This window comes from Ricinus communis, chromosome 5 (genome assembly GCF_019578655.1).
Source record: "Ricinus communis isolate WT05 ecotype wild-type chromosome 5, ASM1957865v1, whole genome shotgun sequence".
Classification (NCBI taxonomy): Eukaryota; Viridiplantae; Streptophyta; class Magnoliopsida; order Malpighiales; family Euphorbiaceae; genus Ricinus; species Ricinus communis.
Genome location: NC_063260.1, coordinates 2,379,948 through 2,407,436, shown reverse-complemented (window position 1 = coordinate 2,407,436; position 27,489 = coordinate 2,379,948). Strand labels below are relative to the sequence as shown.

Sequence of the window (27,489 nt, the reverse complement as noted above, 5' to 3'; positions counted from 1 at the left end):
CTACTGAAGACAGCAAGCATTGACAGCTCCATACGATATTTTAGTAAAATGTCCTTCAGATAGGAGTGTATAAAAATCACATATTAAACATTTGCAAGCAGCAGAAACCTGAATTGAGATTTTTTGAATATTAAAAGCGCACTGCATTTAGCACAATCCCATCAGTCAAGCACTACATTTTCATCCATATTTAACAAGGTATCAACTATAAAGAAAGAAGCCTTATTTGTAACTGAAATTTAAGAAACAAACTAGTCATTGAACTCGATCTAAAGGTCGTCCTAAACAACACAACCTGATTAATACCGACCTATCAATATGAAGTCGTCATCGTCCAGAACTCGAACATCTTTTTCTCCTACAAAATTCTCACGCCCTATTGCCTTCACTAAATTCACAAACTCTACCCTCTGTGCCAGAGGAAGAGGTACATATGGTAGCCTGAAAACTGGTCTCACGACTCCAAGTTGTGCAAGAGCTGTGTTCAATCCAATAGGGTTGGGCTCCTGAAACAGCCAATCTATGAGAGGCAAAAGTTTTGAATTCAGTGCAGGGTTCTTCCCCTCAAACATAAGTTGTCGCATTAAGCCCGGGACCAAGTTGCTAGTAACAGATATTACTCCAGTAGCTCCATGGTTCCACCTAGAATCATGGCACTGATCATCATTCCCACTCCACACCACAATTCCTTTCTCTGTGTATTCTTCCACCCGATCATTACCAACACATTCCTTCACACCTGCCAAGTTCGGACTCTGTGCTATAGTGTGAATCACACATGGGGGGATATCTTGGCCAGTTCTGGATGGGACATTATAAATAATAGTGGGGCCCATAGGTAAAACACTATCAAAGTGAGAAACCAAACCCTCCAAAGAGGTTTTACCATAATAAGGATTGATGTGAAGAGCAGCATGCATACCAACAGCAAAGCCTTGCTCTGTGGCATGAATTGCTTCCCTTGTAGAGTTGCTTCCAGTGTTTCCAATGACCTTGATTGAACCACCAAAGCAGTTAACTGTATGGCCAATAAGCATTATGTGTTCATCCCAGCTCATCAACTGACCTTCACCAGTTGTGCCACCAACAATCACACCTTCAGCACCATTAACAATTTGCATATTCAACAAGGCGTCATATGCTTCAAGATCAAATCTACCATCAGGTAAATATGGGGTTTTGATGGCTGTTATCAATCTAAGAGATTTTATATCCTCTGATGATGTCCTACAACCATTAGAAGAGCAGAAAAATTGTCTGTGGCATCAATTCTTAATCCAAGCATGCAAATTTTTAGCAAGCGTTTGTGCTCAAAACTCCACGCGTATGCTTTCAGAAGTTCTACTTCAAGCAAACCAGATGCAAATTGAACAGGCATGACTTGGTCATACTAATTATTAAAACACAGAAATCATGATAAAGCATGCCAAACTTAATTGTCTTTCACTTGATCAAAATATACTACCAAGTTTCCACCAGTCTTGAGACTCAAACATCCAATTTGAAATCTTTCCAGTAAATCATCCAGATTATTCAAATTTTCAGCTATTAGATGCAAATATCAAATTCTTATTAACATATGAAAGGTAAATAGGTTTTCAATGGCCGCCCTGCTTTCCCCGACTCATATAACAAAAAGTTGCAACTTGCAACTAAAGTTGACACATGTCAGTTAAACTACAATCAGAGATGGAGAGATTTTGCTTGACCATATACTCAACAGCAAATAATCAGTGTTTGATCATCTATAATTTTGGAACAAACTTAGGGCACTTTATTTACAAGTGCTACTGTTCAAACACTGGAAAAAAGATTGCTGCATAAATGAACTTAAAAGAACCATTGTGAGCCTAGGAACCCCTTTAAGTTTTTGTTTTCTCCCTACAATGAGGCAAATCTTTGCCATAAACCCAGATAAACATCAGATCAGCTGCAGGGAAGCACTATGCATTGATAATTGCTATTAAAGAATGTAATACACGGGTACCTTAATTCTTACATTACAAAGATGGAGAGCATATTCTTTAGCATAGCACTAGAACACACAAATACACATGTATATAGTTACATGATGCACCCATTGTATAATTTACTCTACAACAAGAAGCGAGAAAAAAGAATATAAAACAAATAAAGTTCACAATATATGCAAGTGCATATAGTTTACCTATTTTTGACCTCAAAACTACGCATAGGAAGATGAAAATTGGGTATTACAGCAGCTTGTGGAGATCTCCATTTACCACTCCTCCTGTTTCATGGAATGAAAAGAAATGCACCATTAGACAATAACTAAACACAAAGTAATAAATCTTTGTACTTCCAAGTTTTAAGCATTAGCAACTTCAGATCACTAATATAAAATAAATTTTGTTGGGTTCAGATGAGTCACATGCTTTTTTTTTTTAAGAAAAAAAGAATTTATTATTCACATATTATAAAAAATCCATAAGAGACAAACAATATCAAGAAGTGAAAAAGCTTAACCTCTTATAGAAATCAGTTGAAACAGAATGGGGAAGCTGAAGCTGAAGAGCAGACTGTTTCAAGCAAACACTATAACTACTTAAAATACCCATCTCTCAATTTCTTTTTCAGTATCTTCTATCAAACCCACACACAGAATGTATGATAAAAACTATCAAGAAACGGAGTAAGATAAAGATAAAGATTTAATCTTTTTCTCTTTTTTGTTCTTTTAGTGAATGGTTGAAATTGTGGGAACAATAATAATAATGGAAGTCGAAAAAGCTTGCTGGAAAAGGTGGAAGATGACAGCGGTGCTGGCGGCCATGAATGACGTCAGATTTCCGATGAGAAGGCGGCTGAGAATATTGGTGATAGATAGATAAGAGGTGAAGATTTTGAAGGTGTTATGCCGCAAATACTGTATGCCAAAAAGGAGAGGCTTTTGTGCTGTAAGTGATGTTTCTAGGGTTGGATTTATAAATTGCCAAGTGGCCTTATAGCATTTGGAGAAGGAAATATATTTTCTATTTTTTTAGGATTAGGATTTAGCATTTCAATAAATTGTTTCTTTTTTCTCCTAAAGAAAAAGAAATTCTAAATAGTTCATTTAAAGAATGTATTTCCACATCATTATTCTATAGAAATAAAATACAACAATAAATTTATTTTCCAACCATCTTAAGAAGTTTCTGTGAATAATGTTACAAAGATTTTTTATTTATTTATTTTAATTTTAAAATTTATTGATTGATTTAGAAAATATAATACAAAAAAGTAAAATATCATAATTATTCCTTTTAAAAAATAATTTATAATTTATTAATTCAAGACTATCATATACATCAGTTTAAAAATGTCAATACTAATATTATATAATAAAAAGTATAATAATATCATGTGATAAGCAATATAATGATATATTATTTATCAATTGATAAATTCTTAAAACTTTTTTTCTTTTTTTCTTTTGACAAGAAATTTCTTTCTTTTGACAAGAAATTTCTTTCTTTAAATTAAGTAAATCTGTGTTTATATAATAGTTTAGTCTATAATCTATCATCTTTTATGAAAGAAAATATTAAAAATAACCAAATAATTGACATTAACATCTAAGTCAATTAATTAGTAAGTGATGGTTGATTTTTGTTTTAATCTCAGGATTCTTCAAATCCCAGTCAATATATAAATAGAATGCAATATCTTTGTCAATTCAAGGGGACAATAAAATAAAAATATTGGAAGAAAATGGAGACGACAATTACTTGATTGTTGTCGTTCGCTTGGAAATTTTGTATCCTTGGAAACTTCTTTGTCAATTTTAGACTCTTCTCACTTCACACCAATCACCATTAATCATGAATCCACATGTTTCAAGACTATAAGGGCTTAAGCGCAAATGACAAAAATAACCCTTTCAGAGCAAACTCTTCCAGGAGGTTCCTTGTCAAATAAGTTCTTTTTTCAGAAATGACAGAGTATTTGCTTTTTAACTCTTTGATAAAGTATTTGGTTTTAAAATTTCTGTGCTATGATAGGAATTCAACTCCTTGGGTGTCTGTAGCCTCAGTAAATAGTTTTGTTAATTGAGAACATTTATTACATCGTGTTCTATTTATATATTTTAAATAAAATAAAATAAAAATTAACTCAACATTTTAAATAAATTAAATTCTAATAAAATAAATAAATTTTATATTAATAGATTAATATATTTATAATATTAAAAATATTTTTTGTAATTTTCTATTTTTATTTTAGTGTTTTTATGTATTTTTTAATAAATGAATTTTTTAATAATTTTTAATAAAAAATAGCAAATTAATGTCGGTGTAGATGCTGCAGGTGTTCTTTAATTGTTTCAGGTTCTTTTTTCCCTGATTTCTACTCAAGAGTGCTCCTCTAATGGTGGTAATTGATCATTTTTAAGGCCCTGAAAGAGCTTTATCTAGGAATAGATTATCAGGTATCGGTCGCATCTTTCTTCTGGTAATGCAAATGCTGACCAATTGAGGAAATGAAAGGAAGAACCCAGAAAACCCAGAGAGTTTCTCTTCAAAATTTTGTAAATTTATGAACAGAACAAAGAATAAAATCAAGAAACTTTCAATCTGTTCACTCTTATTTTTTTTCTTCAGTATTTCTACAGTAGGAGTAACCGCCAAAGCTTCTATAAACAGTTCCCTGACATTACATTTTGAGATTACAGTGTTGGTGCCATTGCAAATAGTGTTGTTATCAAATTATGGTATTGCCAAAGTCCTGAAGCATGCATGTAATAATGTCGCGATTGGCAAGTGATGCAGTGTTTGTTGCTCTTGTTTTGATTTCTCCGATAAAACCACATGGGAAAGTAGCAGAAACAGGACAATATATACTCCTGTTTCGGAAGAACAATTTTCAGTGTTCGGACAAAGGAGAGATGGTTGGCACTTCCCTGACAGGGACGGGAACAACCTTCAGGATTATCTGTTACCAGCACATACTAACTATAACCCAATTTTTTTTTTCCTTTTCCCTTCCAATTCCAACCCAAAACCAGCTCTTACTTGGAGACAAGAAACTCATTGATAATGATTTTGTCATATGGAATCATTGTATGAGCAATGCAAAAAAAACTAATTTTGCTCAAAATTTCACAACAAAATTAGACATAATCACTATGATTAATTAGTTTCTCTTCATGGTAGAACTCATAAGTTAATAGATTTTTCACCTTGACTATTTCATATGTCTGAATTGGAAATTAACAATAAAGACTTTTATTTATTATTAAAAAATTTAATATTTATCCTAAGATCAATTCTAGTTCTTCCCTCGATATTATGATATTTTAGTTGGTATAATTATACGTTTAATTGTTTAAAAAAATTATAAAACAGCATCTTTAAGAATTAGTAATTTATTTATTATTCATTTCAAAAAAATTAGATTTTTTATTTTTTCAAAGAAAAATGAATTTTTACCCGCCCATATAAAAGCTAGTTTAAGCCAAAAATAGCAGAATTTAGCAACGGATTAACCTTTATTTGATATTATACTGTTAAATACTGCTTCATTAGGCTAGAAATAAAAGAAAAAAGCTAGTGATTGTAGAAGGATAGAATTTTTGATTTCTGATATTATGGGACAACCCATATGATTGTAACATATTTTACTATAATGAATTGTATTAGTTCCTTTTGTTGAATTTTATATATCTTGGAAATTACAACTTTAGTCACATTTGAGGTTTTGACAAAAAGAAAGTTAGATCAAAGACAAATTGTAAGGTCTGAATTTTGGATGATAATTGATGATTGGATGACCAGAAATTTCCTGTGTAAAGACAATAATCCATTCTAAAGGCAAAATGTTCAAAAGTTTCAGGTCTTATATTTGAAGGGAAACAATTTAGTATGCATGTTTTCACAATTTATAGTTGAATATATATTTTTTTAATTAGTGAATTGGAATTAGTATTTGATATTCTTTCTTTAATCATTTTCGACTGTAAGAAAAACTAAATTGAAAAACTCAGCAGAATTGCATCCATGTGGAGGAAGTCCAGCCAGCAAACCCATCTCGTGGGGTAAGAAGCACAAGATAGGTCTAGCTTTTCTACACTCTTTGTCTGAGAAGCAAGCCATTTGCATATGTTTCAAGGCCTCAAAGGTTCTGCTTAATGGGCTTAGTTTCATGCGTCTCTTCTTTTATATAATTATCGTAGGCAATTTGTGAATATTCTAGTCGAATCTTCTCTGCTCATTCATTATCCACTAGTATTTATGAAAATTTAGTTGAGCCAAGTAATTCACTGGTACCACCGGCAGCTCTCCACCTTGTCAGTGGAAAGTTTAGCTTTTTCCCCTTCTTCCTCTGCTAAAAGTGGAAATTAGTTAGTCCATCCCAAAAGTATATATATATATATATATCATATTTGTAAAACTATGGCAATGTTCTCAGAGCTGCTGCTGCTGCTGCTACTGCTAGCAGCTAAAATTCTATAGCTTCCCAGTTACTACCCCGACACATGGGGAATTTTTCATACTCCTTTTAAGTGTTCTGCTCCTCTGTGCTATGTTCCTGCATCAGTGTTGTGCGTTATGCACAGGTTCCATGCATTTTCCATAATGGTTAATGAAGCTTGCAGTTGATTGAGGGACCATTTAACTGCAGTTATTGGATAATGTTGGTTTCCTTCACTATCTTCTTTGCATGCCTTTGTGTTTCTGCATGCATATGATTCTTGAACTTCCCTCAGGTTTTCTATGCCAAAATTAAACCTACAGATACATACAGAAGCATCTGGATCTCTGGTGGCTTAACATTTGTGGAGGCTTAGGCAAGTTACACATGTGAGGCCTTCTAACTTCAAAATAAATAATAATTCAATACATTTTACAGTAAATAATAAATTTGTCAAAAAGCCAATGTCACTTGTGAAAACTAAAAAAAGATTAATTTTCAGCGAAAGAAAAATATTATGAGATTATTTTTGAAAGTTTAATATTTTTTAAAAAGATTTGAGTTAATTAGTAATAAAGAAGGTAACTATAAGAATTTCTTTTGACGTAAAAAAGGATAAACAACTATGTGATAAATGCAATTATTTAGAAAATGATATAATAAAGCTAATACCGTTTATTAAATGATACTATCCCTATTATTGTAAACTAATTTTGGAATGTTGTTATTTTGTTGGTATTTTATTAAATTATATTCTTAAGATTCTTAGATTTTCTCTTAATTCTAATTTAATAAAAATATTTGTTAATATATATGAGATCTTTACAATCAAGAGCCTTAGGCCATTGCTATAATGGCCTACCCTACTGACCCGCCTCCGATGGCTGTAGTATAATTCTTGTAGTAATTTACCTCTAACTAATAGCTAATATATATGTATGAGTGTTCGATGATTGACATATATTTTATTATTTAAAATTATTAAATATCTATTTAGTTATAGATAGAAACATACATCAAATTTAGATAAAAAAATTTTAATTTATAAATAAGTCAGTAATTACAAAAATGTTTAGAAATGAGCTTTTTAGAGAGATATTAATAATTGGAGATGATACTTCACAAATTGGTGAATTTTTATTTCTAGTATCTTGCCAATATTTTTCTTTTTTCTTTTAGAAAAAGTAATTTATAACCTATGTTTCACTGCAAGATTTGTGTAAATAATTAGTAGCCAAAAATTTCAAAGCATATTGTGATTTTTTTAAATTTTATTTTTTGATGATATAAAGTATATTGTGATTTATCCTAATTTTCATTTGAAAAAAAAAAGTTTAGCTTAATATACACATCAAAAAGGACCCAAGCTACTCGAAGCTCTCTCCACAAAATTTTAAACTCCATTTAACGATGCTCGTGAGTCAGCTCATTTATACACTTATAAATTAGTTTATAAAATAAAATATTTATTAATTTAATATTTGAATATAAATTACACATGTTTTTCATATTATTCTTATAATAGTTATAGAGTACCAACTTTAGATTATTTACTAAAATAAACAATTTTATTTAATATATTCATAATCTTTAAACATAATTAAACTAAATGAAATTCATTTGGACTAGTAAAATATGAAAATATTTGGTAAAGTTAACTCACAATAAACTACCTAATTCCAAGTTAGTCAAATTTTGGCTCGACTTAATTTAAGCGCACTCCATTTAATATATTGTAGCGGTAAAATATATTATTTTAATTCATTAGAAATTTTAATAGAAAGAGAATTACATATTAAAAATATAACAGGAGAAAAAACCTTCTGAAAAATAGCTCTCTTTACTACTTAAAGCTAATGATAGTAGGTTGATTGCACTCCTTTAATCCATTTTTAATACGTCTTTTTTTATCCTTTTGAATATGTATTCAATTTCCCTTTCTCATTATAAATTTAATAGTAATTATCAAGAGGCTAAATACATAAATCAACCTTTGAGTTTATTCAGTTTTTGTAATTAGCTCCTCAAATTCAACTTTGATTCAATTGAATTTCTTAATTTTACAAATTGTTATTTTTAATCCCTCAAGTTACAAACCTCATGCATGTGTGTGTTACACTATTTAAAAAGCGCATATAAGTTTGAATAAAATAATAATATTTAAAATATAACATAACGGTAAATATATAAATAGCCTTCTGAACTAGTTCCGTTTTTATAATTGGCCCTCCGAACTCAACTCTTATTCAATTAGACCTTTCAACTTTACGGATTTTTATATTTGACCCCTTTAATTACAGACGTTATATACGTGTATATTACACCATTTAAAAAATACATAAGCGTAAATAAAATAATAATATATTTAAAATATAAAATAAACAGACAATATAAAATGAGAAGAAAAAAGAACAATGGATATTAATTTTTAAACAAAACTCACCTTTTTTTTATCACTTGTTAAACATTTTCTTGCTACGGTTACTGGTTACGCCTATGAGCATAAAAAGAAGTCCTTGATGGTAGAAAAGCTGAACGATTACAGCGATTCATTTTAGTCCATTGAAAAATATATTTTTTATTTAATAAAATAACAAAAATAATTTCAATGTACAATAAATAATATATTAAAACTAATGGAACACATTTTGCATAAGAAAATAATTTAATGCATTTAACTTTAATTTTTGAAAGGTCTAAATACAATAACTCTTGAAGTTCATATACTTAATCGAAACAAAGTTAATTTTAGGATGCTAATTATAAAAACATGACAAGTTTAAAAGCTCAATTATGTATTTTGTCTATTATAAATAATGCCATTAGTGATAATATTAATTTTTTTTATTATTATCGTTAGTGAAAAGGATTAAAAATAATAATTCATAAAATTGAAAAGTTCAATTGAATCAAAGTCAGAAACCAATTTTAAAAACCGGACAAATCGAAAAGTCTATTTTTGTTTTTAGCTTTATAAAAAATATATTTTTATCAATTCATATAATTTTTTGGACTTCAATACAAGAAATATAATAAAGTGTATAGTAGAGTGGCTCACCTAATAAAAAAAGAAAGTCTCAAGAAGTTTTTATTTTTTAAATAATAACATCAACCGAAAAAGTCTAAGTTTTTAAATAATGTATTAGTCAATTAGAATAATATTCCAGTCCAAATAATCATGTAATTAAAATACCATATTAACTCCAGCAAATTATTATTATATATTTTCCTTTATGGTGAATAAGACATTTCTTCAAAAGTAAATACTTCTCAAAAAATAACCCAAATACATTATTCTACATTAAAAAAAAAAAGGTAATTTGATAAATAATAAAAAGCAAAACAAAAATTGAAAAAGGAGACCATTGGGCTTCAATTTGGGCTTGTTGAAGAACACAAGTACAAGGAGATGCAGTAATAGGAACGTGCGAAAAGAGAAAGAGAATGAGGAAGACACCATAGGAAGTTTCCCGCTTCAGCCGCCACGAGAAAAAGCCACTAAAGGGACCAATTGGGTTTTTCAAAAATCGCGACTTCGATTGTTCAAATTCAATTTTTCTTTTTTAATGGTTACAGTTCTTTCTGTTATCATTACTAGCATGTGTTTATATCTGTCTCTTTTAACTGTCTTCTTTTCCTAAGATTCTCTGCAACTTCTCTTCTTATTATTCTTCAATTCACTGTCTTTTCTTGTTCACTTTTTCTGGGTTTTGGATGTTATATATAATTGATTAGTTTTCAAGACCCAGTTGAGGACTGACAGAGACTACTGATGATTGTTCACTTGTTGGTTTAATCTGTGGACATCAAAGGTAACTTTTTATACAACTCATTATTTGATCCTTGATTTCTTGGTTTTGGTTTTGATTTGTTTTCATTTAGTATCCATGGTGCATTCTTATTTTCTTATTTCAATGGACCTAGTTTTAGCATAAAAATAAGTTTAAGGTTTTTATCTTTACTTGAAAAACTGCAAGCAAGAGCATAGAGCGTAGATTAGGTTGACCTTAAAATTTTTGCTGCAATTATAGCTATGCCCTGGTTTTCTTTTCCTCATCCGTGGAATAATATTGGTGGAAGCTTCAATCTTAAGTAATATATAGCTTTAGATTGCAGCTTGAGGATTATGTTACTTCCCTATTTCTCACTGGTGTCTTGTTATATTGCTGCAATTATTTTCTCTAGATAATTGTTGTACTTGTATCTCGATGTACACTTTGGATGATTATGGATGATTACACTGCTATAGAATTAGAGCAGTGGATTAATGTGTTCTTCTCCACTTCCTATCACTTATTTTCTTGGTTGGTTTAGTTAATGTATAAAAAATCTATGTGTTGGAGATGATTGCTAATATGATTTTTGTGACCCATCGACACTGTGATTAGTTCATTAATTGGTTTAATGTTCGTGGATCAATATGCTTGACATACAGCCAAACAGTTTGGATTTCGCTCCTCTAAATTATGGCATCTGGAAAACTTCTACCTTTATATGAACCATGTGGTATAAAATTCGGCTTGTTTGGTTGTACAGAACTACATGTAATTCTAAAAGATCAACCTTGCCATTGGAAGTAGTTAATACTTCATATTTTTATATGACCACTTCTACATCAGAGGAATTTTTTTTTGAGGATATTTATATTTTCCTTTGACTATGTGAAGTGCATGTACAAGTTTCTTTTATTTATTCTCCATTGAATCTACAGGAATTGGTTCCACCAGCACTAACCTCTTTTCTCTTTTTCTCTTAAACAGGCCAGCAGGGCACTAGCTTTTTGCTTTTCAATAGAATGATGAAAAATAGTGTTAGTAGAGTGACTGAGCTGTTCTGTAGTTTAGTTAGTTTTATGAGGATATGCATGTTTCGTATTCTATCTGTGGGACCAATCCCCAATCATATTGCCTTCATTATGGATGGAAATCGGAGGTACGCTAAGAAGGAGAACATGAAAGAAGGGGCTGGTCATAGAGCTGGATTTTCAGCTCTTATATCTATACTTAAGTACTGTTATGAATTGGGGGTAAAGTATGTAACTGTTTATGCCTTTAGCATTGATAATTTTAAAAGGCGGCCAGATGAGGTTCAGGACCTTATGGATCTTATGCTAGAAAAGATTGAAGAGCTGCTCAAAGAAGAAAGTATTGTGAACCAATATGGAATCAGAGTGTATTTTATAGGTAATTTGACACTGCTAAATGAGCCTGTCAGGATTGCAGCTGAAAAGGTTATGAGGGCTACCGCCAATAACACAAAATGTACTTTTTTAATCTGCATTGCCTATACTTCATGTGATGAGATTGTACATGCTGTTCAAGAATCATGTAAATTTAAGCGGCAGGAGTTTCAACCATTGACCTTTAGTCAGCATAGTAATGATGGCATTGGTTTTCAAGAAACTCAAAAGGATGAATTTGATAAATCTCAAGAAATAAAGGCAAGTAAAACCAGCAATGGTCTGACCAGAGTTGAAGGGGGTGGGAACAAAATTAGCATGGCTGTGCCTGCTGCACAAGGTTTGTGTGAAAATAAATGGGATAAAGATCAAACACTGACTAAAAATAAAACTGAAAATGGTGTGCTTCCCTCTGAAGAGAGTGAGAAGATGCAGGGGGCATGTTCTCTTATAAAGCTGGTAGACATTGAGAGAAACATGTACATGGCTGTAGCTCCTGAGCCTGACATCCTGATCCGAAGTTCTGGAGAAACCCGCTTAAGCAACTTCCTACTTTGGCAGGCTAGTGACTGCATGTTGTATTCTCCAGATGCATTGTGGCCAGAAATTGGTTTCCAGCACTTGGTGTGGGTAGTAATAAACTTCCAACGTAATTATTCTTATTTGGAAAAGAAAAGGAAGCAGCTGTAACAAATTGAATACTGCATATCGGTGTCTTATTTCACTCAGTATGCAATTGTTGTGTGCTTATTAGAAATTCTTCTGGGAGCTGGGCAGCACGAACACGCTTTACCTTCTTTAGTTGACTTCATAAAAGCTTAAATATTCAAGCATGGGCATTTTTATGTGCAGCGATGCTTTAACATGAAGTTCAATATAGGCCAGTTAACTAGTGAAACCATAACAAATGTATATCTTTAATGAAACAGCATTTTGCTGTTCTGTAGCCCATTTTTTTGTTGGGGATTTGTGGATTATATCATTCTGCAATTAAAACTAGTTACTTTTTTTTATGTGAATATTTATAAATGAACCAGTAAGTTTCTGCTGTAGCCTAACCTGCAGGTTGCGCATTCTAGAAAATTCTGCCAACTATGTCAAGCACTGTTTTATTGGAGCTATTGCATTTACATTCTTTTGGATTGTGTTCGTTAGTCTGAATTTCCAGAGGAAATTATTCTCAAATAGCAAGTTATGTTCCCTTGTATCTGTCTCAAGTTTATGCTGTTTCACCGAACACTTTAGCATAGAGCTGTGTTTGGCTGAAGGATCAAAATATTTATGCTGTTTCACAGAACAGTTTAGCATAGAGCTGTGTTGGCAGAAGGATCAAAGGATACAGGGTAAAGAGGTCAATCGCGCGATCTACCTTGAGCACTATTAGTTTTGTTCTTGCTCCTGAAAATGCTTTTCGCATAACACTGGCAATTAGTTGATCCTCCCGTATTCTACCAATTCATCATAAAGGAATCTGGTTTAACATGCTTCTTCAGAGAAGAATTCATTTTCTTGAATGGGTTCCTAAGACTTCTCCAGGTTCTGTTCAGTGACTGTAAATACCATCTGCTAATTTTTCCTCTGCAGATTACTTTTCTTGATTGCATAATTACTGATTGTTCAGATTGCTTATAATTTGTTTAGCATCTGATGTGTACGTAAGCATAACAAGCGCATTATTTACTAGACGAAATCAGTCAGGTATTGAATGAAAACATTCAAGGGTTTCATGTCAGCTAACCAGAAACTGCATAAAATCAATCAAGTTTTATGTCAGCTAAGCTGTAACTGATTAGAAAGAGTCAATGCTTTCATGTCAGCTAACTCAGGTGTTAGATGAATTAGTTGCTGGTTTCCTTTTCTTTTTCCCCTCTTCTATTTGTTTTTCTTTGAGGTGAGAGTTCCTTGATCCAAGAACATGGTTTGCCATCATAACTCATAACTTGAGATTTGCCCCTTTATTTTACCTAATGACTTGACCTGATTTATCCTGAAATTTTGTGCGTGTAAAAGAAATATGGAAGGAAGACATTTCAGTCTAAATACTCAAGGTTCAGGAAGGGCTGCTTATGATCAACCAGTGGCAGCTTGTGCACTAAGTGGAGGAATTGAATTTGCACCGCCCTTGCTGTACTAACAAGTATTCAAAAGTCATTTCCTAATGCTTAATATCCCTGTGGCAGTTTAATTCTAGACTAGATAATCAAAGACTGGATTGACCAATCAGCTTCAGAAAATAAATATTCAAAACAATGGAAGCAGGTATGTGTTGCTTTTTTTACCTGCATAATTTTTGCACTAACTAAAATTATTTGGATTCACAGTATGCATCATGGGTTTGAAAATGAAGTCTCACCTGTTCTTAACTTTTCAAACACTTCACCATATTATTTTAACTTTTCAAACACTTCACCATATTATTTTAACTTTTCAAAAATTCACCATATTATTATGATTCAGGAGTCCACTATATTGACTGGTTCAACTCCAAGTGTACACACAAGTCTTTTAGACCATGTAAGAGTTCTATAAATGAACCTGTTGTGTTATGCACTTGTATCAGTCATTTGTGTTCTCTAACAAGATCTGCTAAAGATGTCAGCAATGGCTAAATCTCTGAGGCCTTGTGCTCTTGCTGCTTTGCTTTTACTTCTTTCACTCAAGCCTACCTCCACCTCTAAACACCACCATGGAGTCGAGTCCCTTCATTTTGCACTGTACCAACATGAGACCATCAATAAAACTGGATATATAATAGTGAATGGTGTTGCAGGAGCAAGCATTAGTCAAACAACAACCCGATTCGGCACCCTGTTTGTTTTCCAGGACCCCATGACAGTTACCCCCAACCGAACTTCCAAAGTTGTTGGTATGGCAGAAGGAACATCTGTAACATCTAGTCTCGACGGGCTTACCAGCATTTCTACTGCTAAGATCAGTCTACATCTCAAGCACCACAAAGGGTCAATCTCCATTGTTGGAGGCACGCATAATGTCAAGCCTGCTGATCATCCTGTTGTGGGAGGCACCGGCGACTTCTTGCTTGTACAGGGGTATGTGACATCGTCTCCAGTGGATCTCAGTGGACTTACTGTTGTGTACAAGATAGAATTCCACCTGTATTGGCCTCCATATGCAAAGCAACTTCACCTACCCTAACGCCAAACTTGATATCAGAATCCTGATCCAAATAAATGATTATTACTCGCAGAAGTTATGGGAATAGCTTTTATCCTCCCTTCTTTTTCTATATGTATCTGTTTTCAGCTTGGAAAATGGAAATTAGCAGATTAATATGTGAAGAGCATAAACTAAAGGATCAAAATTTGGCAGAAAAAATTCAGCAACTTGCACTATATTTTCTGCACTATATATACAGCTTGTTCTTCTTTATCATCTTTTCTCTTTCCTAGAGTTTTTCAACTGAGGTAAGTTCTTGGTAAGAGAGCAAATCCAAGACAAGTTTTCCACATTACAACTAATACAATTAGAATAGCTACAGTAATATGCAACTCATCATAGCCTCTCAACTAAAAGGCACGGAGACGAGACAATAGGAACACATTAAAATATTATTTATTATATTTAAACTATAAAATATATAATTAATCAAACTTCAATAAAATAATGATTAAAAAATATATATTTCATTTCAATAGAATTTTGTTTCTTTTAACAATTTCGTTTATATATATTTACAAATAAATTTTTATATGTGCATGTTATATTTTTCAATCTTACCAGAAATTAACTATGTTTATAAATATTATGGGCAAACTAGATTTAAAAGTTTAATTTAAGAGCTGAATGTGGAATCTATATATATATATATATATATATATATATATATATATATATTAATTTTTAAAAATTAATTTTTTTTAATATGTATGCTTAATTTTTGACAGGATAGAATTTTTGTTTTAACATATATATTTATTTTGGCTTATGAGATTCAAGCTTATGTGTAATTTTATAATTTTTTCTATTAATATATTGATTAATAAGTTAACTTCCAAATTAATAATACTCATTGTGATCCTAAAAATAACATATTAATAATAAATTAATTTTTTAATTAAATAATGATTAATTCTCTAATTAGATAATAATTATTCTAAAAAATAGCATATTAATTATATTTTAATATTATATAAATTAATAAATTAATTTTATAATCAGATAATAATTTTAATTATAGAAAATAATATTTTTAAATATCATGTTCGCTAATAGTTTAATTTTAATTATTATAATAAATTTTAGTTTTAGAAAATAATAATATCAATTACATTGATATTATTAATTTATATAATATTAGAATTAATAAATAATTTAAAAATAATTTTTATATTATTGGAATAATAAAATTTTAAAATAAATTATGGATATTTAAAAATAGTTAATTTGCTATTATTTTTTAGAATATTATAAATCAATATTACATATCGAAAAATTTATTAAAGTATATCTATAAACTTGATTTTATAATCGAAATAATAATAACAGCCGTGCTACACTAGTATATATTAATTTCTTATATCTAATTTTTTTGACATTTGTGTTTAATTTTTGACACATATAATTTTTATTTTAACATATGTACTTATTTTGACACATGGGATTCAAGCCTATATGTAATTTTGTAGTTTTTTATTAATTTATTGATTAATAAATTATATTTCTAATTAAAAAATAAATTTAATTCTAAGAAATAATATATTAATAATAAATTAGTTTTCTAATTATGATTATTTTTTAATTATATAATAATTATTTTAAAAATATCATATGAATTATTTCTTTAATATTATATCAACTAATAAATTAATTTTCTAATTAGATAATGATTCTAATTATAACAAATAAAATTTTAGTTATATTCATTATAAATGAATTTTTGAGTTATATAATAACTTCTAATACTAAAAAATTGTAATATCAATTATATTAATTGTATTAATTTATACAGTATTAGGATTATTTAATAAATAATTTTAAAATAATTTTTATATTATTGTACTAATAAAATTTTAAAAGAAATTAAGAATATTTAAAAATAGTTAATTTATTATTATTTTTTAAAATATCATATTAATATTAAATATTAAATTTTTTATTGATTTATATCCATAAATGTAATTTTATAATTAAAAAATAATAACGGTCGTTCAACGCACGAGTAATAACTAGTTATTTATAAATATAGAGGATAAATAATTATTCTGTGTAGTTTTTAAAAAATCAAAATCTTTTTTATTGTATCATAGAAAAACATTGAGACTATGTCATATTGTTCTAGCTTTGTATATGCCATTGGAGACATGTCTATATTAGAGAACTTTTCAGAAGTGTCAGTGTTTGCTAGTGTCTTAATTAACTGTTTCAGATTCAATTAAAAAAGAAACAAGGAAATGTGTGTTTCACACAAAAGATTCAAGCTCCTCTAAACCTACAACCTAAAAAGTTGTAAATAAAATTACACACGTGTAATATATTTTTTTATTTTATAAATTTATATAACGAAAAGTTTATATGTGAAACACATTGATAAAAGCTATCCATGAGGAAAAAGAATTACTAAAGAGCTCTAATCAATCTTTTAATAATTAATTTTCTAATTATTCTTTTAAGATGAGGTTATTTTAATAATTTATCAATTCATATTGTTAATTGGACTATTAAAGCTTTATTGGTAAAACTGCAGTAGTTTAAAGGTAAAACGGCAGCAACCATACAAGCATCTTTCTTGCATAACATGATTAAACATGTTTAGCTATATTATATGTTTGTCCAGTTCAAGTATTACTATAATTTTATATTAGAATTTATGTTATTAGAATTTTAATTATTTATTAATCAGAAATAGCATTTTAATATTAATGATTCTTTGATTGATTAAATTCTAATTAGGATCATATGATTTACTATACTTTTGATAGGAAAATACATAATATATTTTAAAATTTTAAAATTAAACTTTTAAGATAATGGTTGGTGATCATAAGGGTTTCTTTTTTTTTTTTAAAGTTCGATAAATATAATTACATTTTTATAATGAATTAGATAGGCTAATTAAATCTTTAGGATCAATACCAAATTTAGTTCATTTCATACCCCAAAGTTAACCAATCATTATCATGAAACTAAAGTGAGGAAAAGAAATTGACAAGGCCACAGTAATATGCAACTTATCAATAACATCTCAATATTAGCTGCTTGAAATCAAAATTAATAATAAAAAAAAAAAAAAAAAAAAAAAAAAAAAAAAGAGGAAATAAGAGCAGGAATATTTCTTGCATCCTTTACAGATAAAAGTGATACCAACTGTAATTGACAGTTAAGAGTTGAGAAAGAAAACTGAACAAGTTGGTCATAATGGGTTTGATACAAAGGGTTCAAGCTGCAAATGATTCCTGTAATCCTACCACCTAAAAGTTTCAAAATTGAACAAGGCAGAAAGATCCAGTGATACATGAAAGAAAATGAAAGAAAATGAAAGAAAAAGATGGGAAAAAAGTGATATTCAGATCAAAAAATTGCTCAACAAATGAGGATCTTCTAACTATATAATTGATCAAGCATCAAAACTTTGCAGACTAAAAAGAAAATTGTGAGAAGATAAAATTAAGAATCAAGCTGAGGATTTCACAGGAATTTTTATAGTTGCTGGAGCTTTCGGAACTTATAATCAACGGCGTGGCTTATGTAGACGAGGCCGATTGCAGAAAACCCTTCCATTGGCCTTCACAAAAGCTCCAATACCAAAAGTGAGGCTTGCCCATAAAATCGAGAAGAATAAATGCCGAATATCATATCGAACTGCAAAGGAGATTAGTAAAAGAATTAAGAAAAGTCGATATGTGGTAATACCAATCAAGCATGCTTTTAATAGCGATTTGGTTTAGCACATAATTACTGTTTCAATTACATCTTCACCATCTAAACATTTTTAATTTGCTGACATTTATTCACCATTCTAGCATGTGAGACAACAAGTAACTAATATTCTTTAGCAACGGATATTCTTGAGTATAGATTTCAAAGGCAAATGCCTCTCCTTTTCAAACTGGATTTGGGTGGTAATCTAACTTATAACAGACGCAAAGAGAAAAAGTTTCTTCATTTTATAATTTTAATGATCATCCAGAAAGAGGTTCAAGATTGATGAGAAAATGGAGAAAGCTTATTTATACTAAACTACAGCCCCACTAAATCATATACGAATGAAAGAAATGGAGGACAAATTTCAGAGAACATCAGCTCTCCATCTTTATCCAGTGCACAGATTTATTACCTTTGCTTGATGATTCAATCCATTTTTTGTTATTTTACCACATGGGAAATTTATAGAAGAGAAAGAGCAAGTAACTCTACGTCTAGACTCAGCATTTATAAATGTTTAATCCAGATTTAGGCACATTCAATCACCCATAACTAAAGGTCATTAATATCCTTTAGGCTAAATTTCAAACTAACTATATATTTCATCCACTCATGCAGCTATTCGTTCTCCAATAGCTATTAAAGATTATTGAAGGTTTCCAGTTTTATAAATATATACGTATATTTATGACTTAGTAAGGTTGGCTTAGCATTGCAACCTCCCATTGAGAGCTCCATGATGCTTCTGGTCCTCTTCTATGAATCACAAGTATAATGCATACTTTAAACTGTTAAGAAGTACTATGTTCCATGTATATTACGACAAGTCAACTCACCTTGCCGAAGTGACATCATGGCAAAAAAGAATCCAATCAAGATCACCAACAAAGCCAGTGGAAAAGACTGCAAATAGAATCAAAGGTTATAGTTTGAGGTACATAATGATATCACATTAAATTAATTGACTTGTACTCACAGCTATATTCTCAAGCCCTCCACCTATTTGAGATGGAGGGGTCATATCTCGGCTCACAGAAACAATGTAATGCCCATGTAAGAGATCAATTGCATCCTTCACAGCAAAAATGAAAATACAGTCAATAATTTATTGAGAATGTTACGATCCTTGTGGAAGATGTGATTCTCCCCTATTGACATATAAACCATGCAACTTCAATGCAAGAAGGGTTACATGCAATAAAGAAATATTGAAGCAAAAGAAAAGAAAAGAGCATTTATAAGAAATCTAATGTCAGATTTTCTAAAATAAATAAATAATCATCCGATTGGTAGATAAGATCATTGCAGATTCAATAAAAAATGTGTTACCAACTAATGAGCACCAAAGCTCAACTTCTTTAACTAATTCATTAACATACCCACACAGGCAGCACAAATAAATAAAAAAAGAAATAAAATCATACTCCATTATGTTTCAATTGCCAATGTGAATGAGGTGAAGCATACAAACCTGTTTTGTGCCATCAGAAAAGTTATTCAAATAATAGCGAGCAAGGGCATTCCAGCCATCTTTAAGGATCCCTTGGGTTGTCCTCTGGCCATATCTGCAATTCAGCAGAAGTAAAAGTTTGCAGGAAGCAAAGCATGAGATAATCAATGCTAGCAAATACGGACATTATAATTATGCAGAGACTGAAAATATGCAAGTATCCTTTGTACCAAACATATCAAACTAGGCGTAATTGCAATAAGAGAAAGGAGAATATCCGTGGTGTCACCATGACATGGCATTTAAAAAGGACTGCCAGATCTCCAACACTTGTTGAGATCCATCATCTAAATGCTGAATATTGATCTGGATTCTTTCAGGTGCCAGTATTACTCCCTCAGCAGCTAAGATCATTAATACACTAGTTCCAGTAGTACAAAGAATTCATAGAAGCAACTCATTCACTAAAATACTATGCATTTGTTCTGGATCATTCTGCTACAGAAATTATGGAAAGCCAGGCAAATCTACTAATCTGAAAAACCTGATAGGTCTTGCTACCAACAAAATGGAAAATCTTGAATATATTCGGGAACCGACTTGAATCTGAACTACAATCTGGATCATGTCTGACTGATATTGTATTTCGTTTTCGCGCCAAATGCACACGAGCATTTAAACTATAACATAATTTCTATAGCATAAATAAAATAAGTCTACCTAATTGCCTCTATAATTCATGTAAGACGCAAGGAAATGTTTTTGAGGTGTCCAACTTTATCATCACCCACCCACAATCTCTGACATGCAATGCTGTAGTCGAAAGACAGAGAATTTATTCTTTAATTCTTATTTATGAAAATTATATTTGTTACTAGCTTTCTATTTAGGATCTTAGGGGCTTAGTATCATTTAAGAATTTTTATTTTTATTTTGGACTTACTAAATTTGGGTGCTTCCTACTTAACACTGAATTTTCCCAGTTATATGGATAGTACGACTCCTAAAAAAAATTGGTCCGCAATAAGCAGCAAATATAAAGTTCTGATATCAATTGAAGTCATCCTTATGATGCTGAGGAGAAAAGGAACAAAAAAAAGGACCAGTAAATCTCTCTTTCTGTCTTTCCACCTTCTCTTCCTTTTTTCTTTCACAGAACTTCTCCTGTGCTGCTACAGCACCAAGAATTACTGCTCACAGCTTCAACCAACCACCACATTCTTCCTTGTCTTATTCTAATTAAACCCAGTTCAACCTCCTAATTCAGAATTCCCTTTCTCTAAATCTGAGCCCTGAAGCTTCTATATTCTTCAATATTTAGCACCATAAAAACATTGCTAGGAAGATTTCCCAAACTGTTTTACATCATTCCATGATAAGGTTAATAGGGAAAGTGGAATTAATGAGTACAGTCACAATTTCAGAAGAGCAAACTATTTGAACCATCCCTGGCCAACTATCTCTGGCCAACTTGCATTTGTGTCCTAACTCGCATCAATTATATAAATGAAGTCCATTGATGAGATCAACATGCAACTATAACTGCTGTTTCAGGAAAACTGTAAAAAGCTTTGTGCTATTTGTTTTCAGTATTGTAAGGATGCATTGGCATTTTGCATATGAAATGTTTAATTGGATCTCCAGAAATGTACCTTACATAATCTCCTTTTAAAGCAGGAGTACCAGAATACTGAATGCTTATGTCATCCCCGTGATTAGCCCACACTGAAGACCGAGAAACAGTAGAAAGCAAAGTTCAAAACTTGAATCTTAGAGAACAAATGTAACAGTAGTATGCAAGTATAAAATGACACTGCAACATAGTGATTCTTATAAAGATGCTGCAAGAACTAGAGAAGATATGAATGTACTCACGTATTTTAAAGCTTTCGTCAAAGTTTGGGTGTGAGCTAATAGTTTCTTCTGCGCCAAAAACACCAATCCTTCTCAGTTGAATCTCTAACATTCTTCGACCAATCATGCTCTAATATCATATGTAATATGTTATAAGAACACGAAGAAAGGAAGGAAAAAAAGAATGAGCATTAAAAGAACAAATGTACATGGGTGCAACACAAGGAAAAAAAAAGAAGTTAGAAGGAAATAAAAAAATAAAAGGAAATTATTGGTTGAAAGGTTAAGAAAAATCTTGAATCAAATGAAGGTCTTGTTAATTTCAATGCATGAATTAACCTGTTCTGATTGTATAACAGACAGCAGAGATATCACTAACAGAAAAATCCAGTAGAGGTGTCTAACATACATCAGACAGAAGAAAAATGAAAATGCCCTCCCTGTAAAAATCTTATATCTCGCCTACAAGCTCTAAGTGCATGGTGACATTCATGTGACAGGTAGCATCTATCATGAGAAATGTCATGGAAAACACACAGCCCAACATTCTACAACCCAAAGAAAATCCAACTACTAATTAGCAAAACATACGTCACTTATCTGCTTTGAGTATAAGCAAACTCAGAAGGAATAGTATCTCTGTCATTGGGATTAACTTACCTGGGTAACATTTGTACGATCTAAGCAATCAATACAGTTGGTCCTTACAACAACAGTTTGCTCCTTCATTTTCTCACCCTTTTCATTCAATAAAAGGAACCTATAGATATAATGCGATTTAGAAATTATTAGAACATTGAAGCCAAACTAACCTTATTGATCAAATTATCAGTACATATAGGGAGAACCTCTCTCTCTCTCTCTCTCCTCATAAGTAAAATGCAAGAAATATTCAAGTAAAGTTCAAATTTACAATTTTCAAATCTCTGAATAAGAACATACCCGCTTTTCTCAAGGAAACCCACAATTTGGTCATAAAGGATTGAAAGGCGCTCAAAGTGAATATGCCCACAGATTCGATGAAAATCAAAGTGTAGATATCTACAACATTTAGTAGCTCTATGTCATTAAATGAGACAGTATTCTGAAAATAGAAAAGAAAGTGAAATTGTTGTATGGAAGAAAGCTCTACCTTACATCGTCACTAATAATATGCTGCATTGCACTGGCGAATTTTTCACTTAAGCGTCCCTCACCTCCATGCTGATAAGAGCAAAAATGGTCAACAACAAATGGCTCAACAAAGCCGTCCAAATACATAAATGCACCTCATGCACAGCCAAATATATATAATGAAAGATCTCATACATAAAAAATAATATGTTTATGGAATGCACCTCACAGGTGTATAAAATTCCTGTTTATCCTCTTTAATGATATCCAATAAGTGAAATTCACCCAACAATTGGGTAAAAAAGCATCAGGTCTATAGGAACGACAAAGCTGTAGGATTGTCTTGTCCACCAGGTATCATAATTCTCAATGCATAAGAAGATAAAAAGAAGTATATGCACCTTATTGACAAGGTCAACGGCTAACACAGTTCCATATTTTTTTCTCAAATCCAGAAAATGCCGCTCTGCTACTCGAGGCTGGATAACATGTAAAATTCCAGCAGTCACTTTAGAGATACAAAGAGCGAAAACTATATTTTCAGCAGTTACTTTAGAGAACAAAGCTCACAAATTTATATAATCTAATGAGGTAATTCAGGAATTAATAACACTTACAGCATCCTCAGGTCTGACAATCTCAAACTTAGGCTTATATGTTAAATCAACGATCTGCTCCCAAAGAAACGGAATTGATCCTCGGACCTTAAAAAGGTCATTAAAAGAAGAAATACATTAGACGAATGTAAAATAATTATGGTTACATCAAAATGCCAACTTAAGCTTCTAAAGCATATACAACTGATACCATAAACGAACAATACATCATGTAACCTGAATGCCAGCCATGCACCTTATTCAATATACTGATAGCATCCAGATTTCAGAATATATAGGCTTGGTAGTTCTTTCCTTTTAGTATTTAGGACCCTTGATTAATGCTTGTATTCTTCCAAACTAGGCAACTAAAATAAAACAGCAATACCTGAACAAAAGATGACGTATATCCATTCATCTGTACAATTTGTTCAGTTTCCACAAAATTGGCAACATACCCATCAGGATCAGCTCCTCTTCGCCACATGCGAGTACCTTGCAAGAGATACAAATTCTCATGGAAATGATTGCATAACAACTTGATAAACATATTGACATTTGATTATGCTACTGGCAAGAATGATACAACTAGATATTCTAACAACTTATGCACTATGAAGAATAGTTTTGATTCCAATCATGTTTTGTTCAGCACGTCACGATCAGAGAAACTAATAAGCGTACTTAAAGAAAAAAGAATATTGATTTAACATTTTAGGCTAAAACTCACTATCCATTTTAGAGAGAAGGAAGACAAACAACTACCTCAAACAAGTTAATTTTTCAATATTCTCAATTATATTCTGCCATTGTACTTGTAGTCTTTCCTTTAAAATGAGAACCCTGATCAATGTCATCATGGCTTCATAATAACTCTTAAATGCATTTTAGAATTGGACCATTACTCCTAGCTGGTACATTTAATCCCTCCTTCAGCATATATAATACTGAAACCACTAGTTCAGAAAAGGGAAAACGTATTCACATTGAACAGATCAAGATTCAGATTCAGATTATAACTAAAAACTTGAGCAGGTAGGAAAAGGTCCTCGAATTACCAGTTCTCCTCGTGCATCTCCTAGCAATCAGAGTAACATCAATTATTTCTTTACCAATGGCTGCTTGAAAGTTATGAAAGCCTGATCATTAGTTAAGTTTAACTTAAATGAAATAGACGATATATTGGCCATGTGGTAGCTAAAGTAATCTTATTTTCACATCAGACATAGATTTTGACAAGGATACTCCCTTGGACAACGGGAAGTAGGTATGGATCGAGCTGCAGATAAGAGACCGTACATATGATCAGAACTCCTAATGCTACAAATTTTCAACATCACAAGATAATGACAGCCAGAAAAACAAAACCCAAGGCTACAACTCAACCTTGTTATCTATTAGCAGTTCCAACATATAATTGTTCCAGAGAAACCTGGGTTCTGCCTGCACAAATATTTGACAACATAAGCAGAATATCTAATTCATTGGAAATTCAATCACAAGATATGTCGATAACTCATGACAATAGAGGCTATTGTTTGATTTCCAAAAATGAAAAATGAGCAAGTAGACGGGAAAGGGGAAACAATGAGGTATCTCCATTTTAGGATATATCACCTTTCATGGTAAAGATTGAACAAAACAGAAGTCACAAAAAGGAACAGAAAGAGAAAGAAGAGAGATAAGATATAAAACGTCAAGGTTTACCTGTCTCCAAAGAGGAAGTAATTTAGATTCGTCACCTAAATCATGCAACCGCTGTGCACTGCACCGTAAAAGAAGATACATAAATTATAATTTTACCATCAGTGCAGATATAAATACATTAATAGGTACATTATTTTTACTTAATTAAGTAATAATGGTTGAATCTTAAATGTTACATGGCTAATAACAGCCTGGATTCAGATGAAGACTTTTCACAAAGTTGAACCATCACTAAGTTATGCGTTAACCTTGGCATAATAAAAGGAGCCTGATGGAAATCCTAGCTTTTATTTGAAGACTCAACTTTATTACAAAGAAATATTATTTTCTATTCCTAGAAACTGCTCCATGTCTTGGTGTTAAAATAGAATATGTAGTATAAAATAGAGAATCTATTTTTTCTCCACAGCAAAGAAAGATCTAGGAGATTTTATAATGTTTACTATCAAACTCTTTCTGTACATAGTAGTAACATTCATGACTGAAAAAGAAATATGAGTTAATATATGTTCCAAAGTTGAAAATATCATAAGAATTTTAAAAACTTACAAGGTAAATTATAAATTAAAAAATATATTAAAAGGCTTTTTACTCTGCTAACGTTATCATAAAGCAGGCTAACTTGAACTAGTATTGAGATCAGAACCATAATTCTCACTTATATTTCAACCATAAAACTATCAAATTCTTTTTCTGTAATTTTATTGCTCTTTTTGGATAACTATTCTACATATCCAACACCGGTTTTTTCTTTTTCTTTTTTTGGACAAGTAACATATATGCAACACAGCCATAATGTGTAGTACATAAACCAAGGTACAATTTGGCAACTTCAGAGTTAGCATATTGACCCATGATTTAAAAGGAGAAAAGATTTAATTGCTTACCTCAGTGTTAGATTAGCATCATATGAGAAATAAAGACCAGAAGTCCGCTCTGCAACATTAAGCAGCCCAGAAAATTCAGTCTCCGCCTTTTTCTGCCAAAGTAGGTACATAGAAAAAGTTATAGACTTCGAATTATTATATACTCACATTACATGAGCAGAAAGCAACACATATAAAAGAAGTAGAATATTTACCTGTTCTGCAGGTGAATTTTTAAGAGAACGATCACAAGGTAAAATCTTCAAAGATGTAACTTTGAAGATAGGATGTCCCAAGTATGATCCAACACACTCTCGTTCTGATATAACGATTAAGTACGAACCTAAAGCATAAGAATTTAAAATGATATGAAAAAATAATCAACATTTTGAGCAATTAAAAAAAGAATTAAAAAAAAAAAAAAAAAACTAAATTTGAATGTTAAGAATATTTGATCTTGATCCAATCAAGAAATGAAAGCAACAATCTTTAGCTTTTAGAGATATAAAACAAGATGTAGCATTATTATTATGATTACCTGCAACTAGCTTAAGCATCCCAACGACACCAAAAATAGTCCTGATTTTAGGAACACGAACAGAGCTGCATTCTGGTACTCCATCTGTTTTTAATTTTAACAAACAACAGTTACCAAAAACCTTAGAAACCAAACTCTAAGCATATGACATAGAAAGAAGGATATATAAAAGAAACACAAACCAAGAAGAGTCAAAGAACCATCTGCACGATTAATAGACAAAGGAGAAGCAGAAGATCCATCAGTAGGCTCAATTAAATACTGATCAGGAAATTCCCATAATCGCATTCTTGTATATAGCTTCTGTCCTGACTCTGCTCTCTCCATCATTCTTATATTCAAATCCCAGTTTTACTTTTCACTACAAAACACAAAAACAAACTATAAATTCAATCAGAACAAACAGAAGCCTAAAGGAATTAAAATCAGAACATACAAGAGTAATAATTGGATGATGTTTTCAGGTAAGTACCTCCTCCTCCTCAAATTCAATGCAGAAGAGATCAAAGAAAGTGATAAAACACGTGGAAGCTATGAGATCCAGAATTTCTATCTCTTAGGTAATTAAAAAGAGTTCACAGTTTTGAACGGATTTGAGCTTGAAGAAAGGCGAGCAAAATTGCTTTCATTTCGCTTTTCTCAGGAACTGAATTTTTTCTTTTAAAGTGTATTCTGTTATTGGCCCTGTAATTTGCTGTTTTGACATTGTCAATTTCCAACTTTTCTGCTGTTCCATCTCCACCGTCGGATCTGATTACTACAAGTTTTCAGATAAAAGAAGTAGTTATTATTATTATTTTTATTGTTTTGTCTTTTTAATCATTATTATTGTGTGTTATTTATTATACATGCATGGGAATGGTACCTACTTATCTATCATAATGTGTCAT

At 31.2% G+C, this 27,489-nt stretch overlaps 4 protein-coding genes and 1 non-coding gene across 7 annotated transcripts; 3 read left to right on the top strand and 2 right to left on the bottom strand.

The window, feature by feature from the left end:
• Positions 1–103: 103 nt before the first annotated feature.
• On the bottom strand, positions 104–2,948 carry LOC8268768 (4-hydroxy-tetrahydrodipicolinate synthase, chloroplastic). The gene is made up of 3 exons (XM_002521667.4): positions 2,488–2,948; positions 2,168–2,251; positions 104–1,227 (listed from the first exon to the last, which is right to left on the bottom strand). Exons 1-3 carry the CDS (start codon positions 2,577–2,579, stop codon positions 300–302), a joined length of 1,104 nt encoding a protein of 367 aa, XP_002521713.2. The 5' UTR covers positions 2,580–2,948; the 3' UTR covers positions 104–299.
• A 1,921-nt stretch (positions 2,949–4,869) lies between these two features.
• On the top strand, positions 4,870–4,974 carry LOC112535285. Its single transcript, XR_003079450.1, has one exon. It is a non-coding gene; the product is annotated as a U6atac minor spliceosomal RNA (small nuclear RNA).
• A 4,824-nt stretch (positions 4,975–9,798) lies between these two features.
• On the top strand, positions 9,799–12,606 carry LOC8268767 (dehydrodolichyl diphosphate synthase CPT3). Its single transcript, XM_015720839.2, has 2 exons — positions 9,799–10,226; positions 11,175–12,606. Exon 2 carries the CDS (start codon positions 11,210–11,212, stop codon positions 12,281–12,283), a length of 1,074 nt encoding a protein of 357 aa, XP_015576325.1. The 5' UTR covers positions 9,799–10,226; positions 11,175–11,209; the 3' UTR covers positions 12,284–12,606.
• Positions 12,607–12,745: 139 nt separating this feature from the next.
• Positions 12,746–14,986, top strand: LOC8268766 (disease resistance response protein 206). Of its 2 annotated transcripts, XM_048374781.1 has the most exons (2): positions 12,746–13,852; positions 14,364–14,986. In XM_048374781.1, exons 1-2 carry the CDS (start codon positions 13,843–13,845, stop codon positions 14,747–14,749), a joined length of 396 nt encoding a protein of 131 aa, XP_048230738.1. In that variant the 5' UTR covers positions 12,746–13,842; the 3' UTR covers positions 14,750–14,986. The 2 variants fall into 2 exon arrangements, with proteins under 2 accessions (XP_048230738.1, XP_002521711.2); XM_002521665.4 differs by lacking the exon at positions 12,746–13,852 and having other exon boundaries at positions 14,039–14,986.
• A 2,882-nt stretch (positions 14,987–17,868) lies between these two features.
• LOC8268765 (phosphoinositide phosphatase SAC7) lies at positions 17,869–27,287 on the bottom strand. 2 transcript variants are annotated; one of them, XM_015720879.3, is made up of 21 exons: positions 27,072–27,287; positions 26,782–26,960; positions 26,600–26,683; positions 26,277–26,404; positions 26,083–26,174; positions 25,196–25,253; positions 24,875–24,931; positions 24,734–24,767; positions 24,547–24,627; positions 23,877–23,983; positions 23,510–23,596; positions 23,294–23,371; positions 22,912–22,982; positions 22,722–22,820; positions 22,440–22,539; positions 21,801–21,909; positions 21,578–21,650; positions 19,947–20,040; positions 19,452–19,547; positions 19,312–19,378; positions 17,869–18,412 (listed from the first exon to the last, which is right to left on the bottom strand). In XM_015720879.3, exons 2-21 carry the CDS (start codon positions 26,927–26,929, stop codon positions 18,282–18,284), a joined length of 1,794 nt encoding a protein of 597 aa, XP_015576365.2. In that variant the 5' UTR covers positions 26,930–26,960; positions 27,072–27,287; the 3' UTR covers positions 17,869–18,281. The 2 variants fall into 2 exon arrangements, with proteins under 2 accessions (XP_015576365.2, XP_015576366.2); XM_015720880.3 differs by having other exon boundaries at positions 26,782–26,980; positions 27,072–27,280.
• Positions 27,288–27,489: the final 202 nt, after the last annotated feature.

What these genes read in the sequence shown, in the direction of transcription:
- LOC8268767 (XM_015720839.2), top strand. Translation starts at nt 11,210, where the DNA reads ATGATGAAAAATAGTGTTAGTAGAGTGACTGAGCTGTTCTGTAGTTTA.
- LOC8268765 (XM_015720879.3), bottom strand. Translation starts at nt 26,929, where the DNA reads ATGATGGAGAGAGCAGAGTCAGGACAGAAGCTATATACAAGAATGCGA. An exon ending in GAGATGCACGAGGAGAACTG is followed by an intron (nt 23,984 to 24,546) that starts GTAATTCGAGGA and finishes ATCTCTTGCAAG; the next exon opens with GTACTCGCATGTGGCGAAGA. An exon ending in TTAAAAGGAGATTATGTAAG is followed by an intron (nt 20,041 to 21,577) that starts GTACATTTCTGG and finishes GCTGAATTGCAG; the next exon opens with ATATGGCCAGAGGACAACCC.
- LOC8268766 (XM_002521665.4), top strand. Translation starts at nt 14,186, where the DNA reads ATGTCAGCAATGGCTAAATCTCTGAGGCCTTGTGCTCTTGCTGCTTTG.
- LOC8268768 (XM_002521667.4), bottom strand. Translation starts at nt 2,579, where the DNA reads ATGGGTATTTTAAGTAGTTATAGTGTTTGCTTGAAACAGTCTGCTCTT. An exon ending in TCAACTGATTTCTATAAGAG is followed by an intron (nt 2,252 to 2,487) that starts GTTAAGCTTTTT and finishes TCCATGAAACAG; the next exon opens with GAGGAGTGGTAAATGGAGAT. An exon ending in AGTTTTGAGGTCAAAAATAG is followed by an intron (nt 1,228 to 2,167) that starts GTAAACTATATG and finishes TAATGGTTGTAG; the next exon opens with GACATCATCAGAGGATATAA.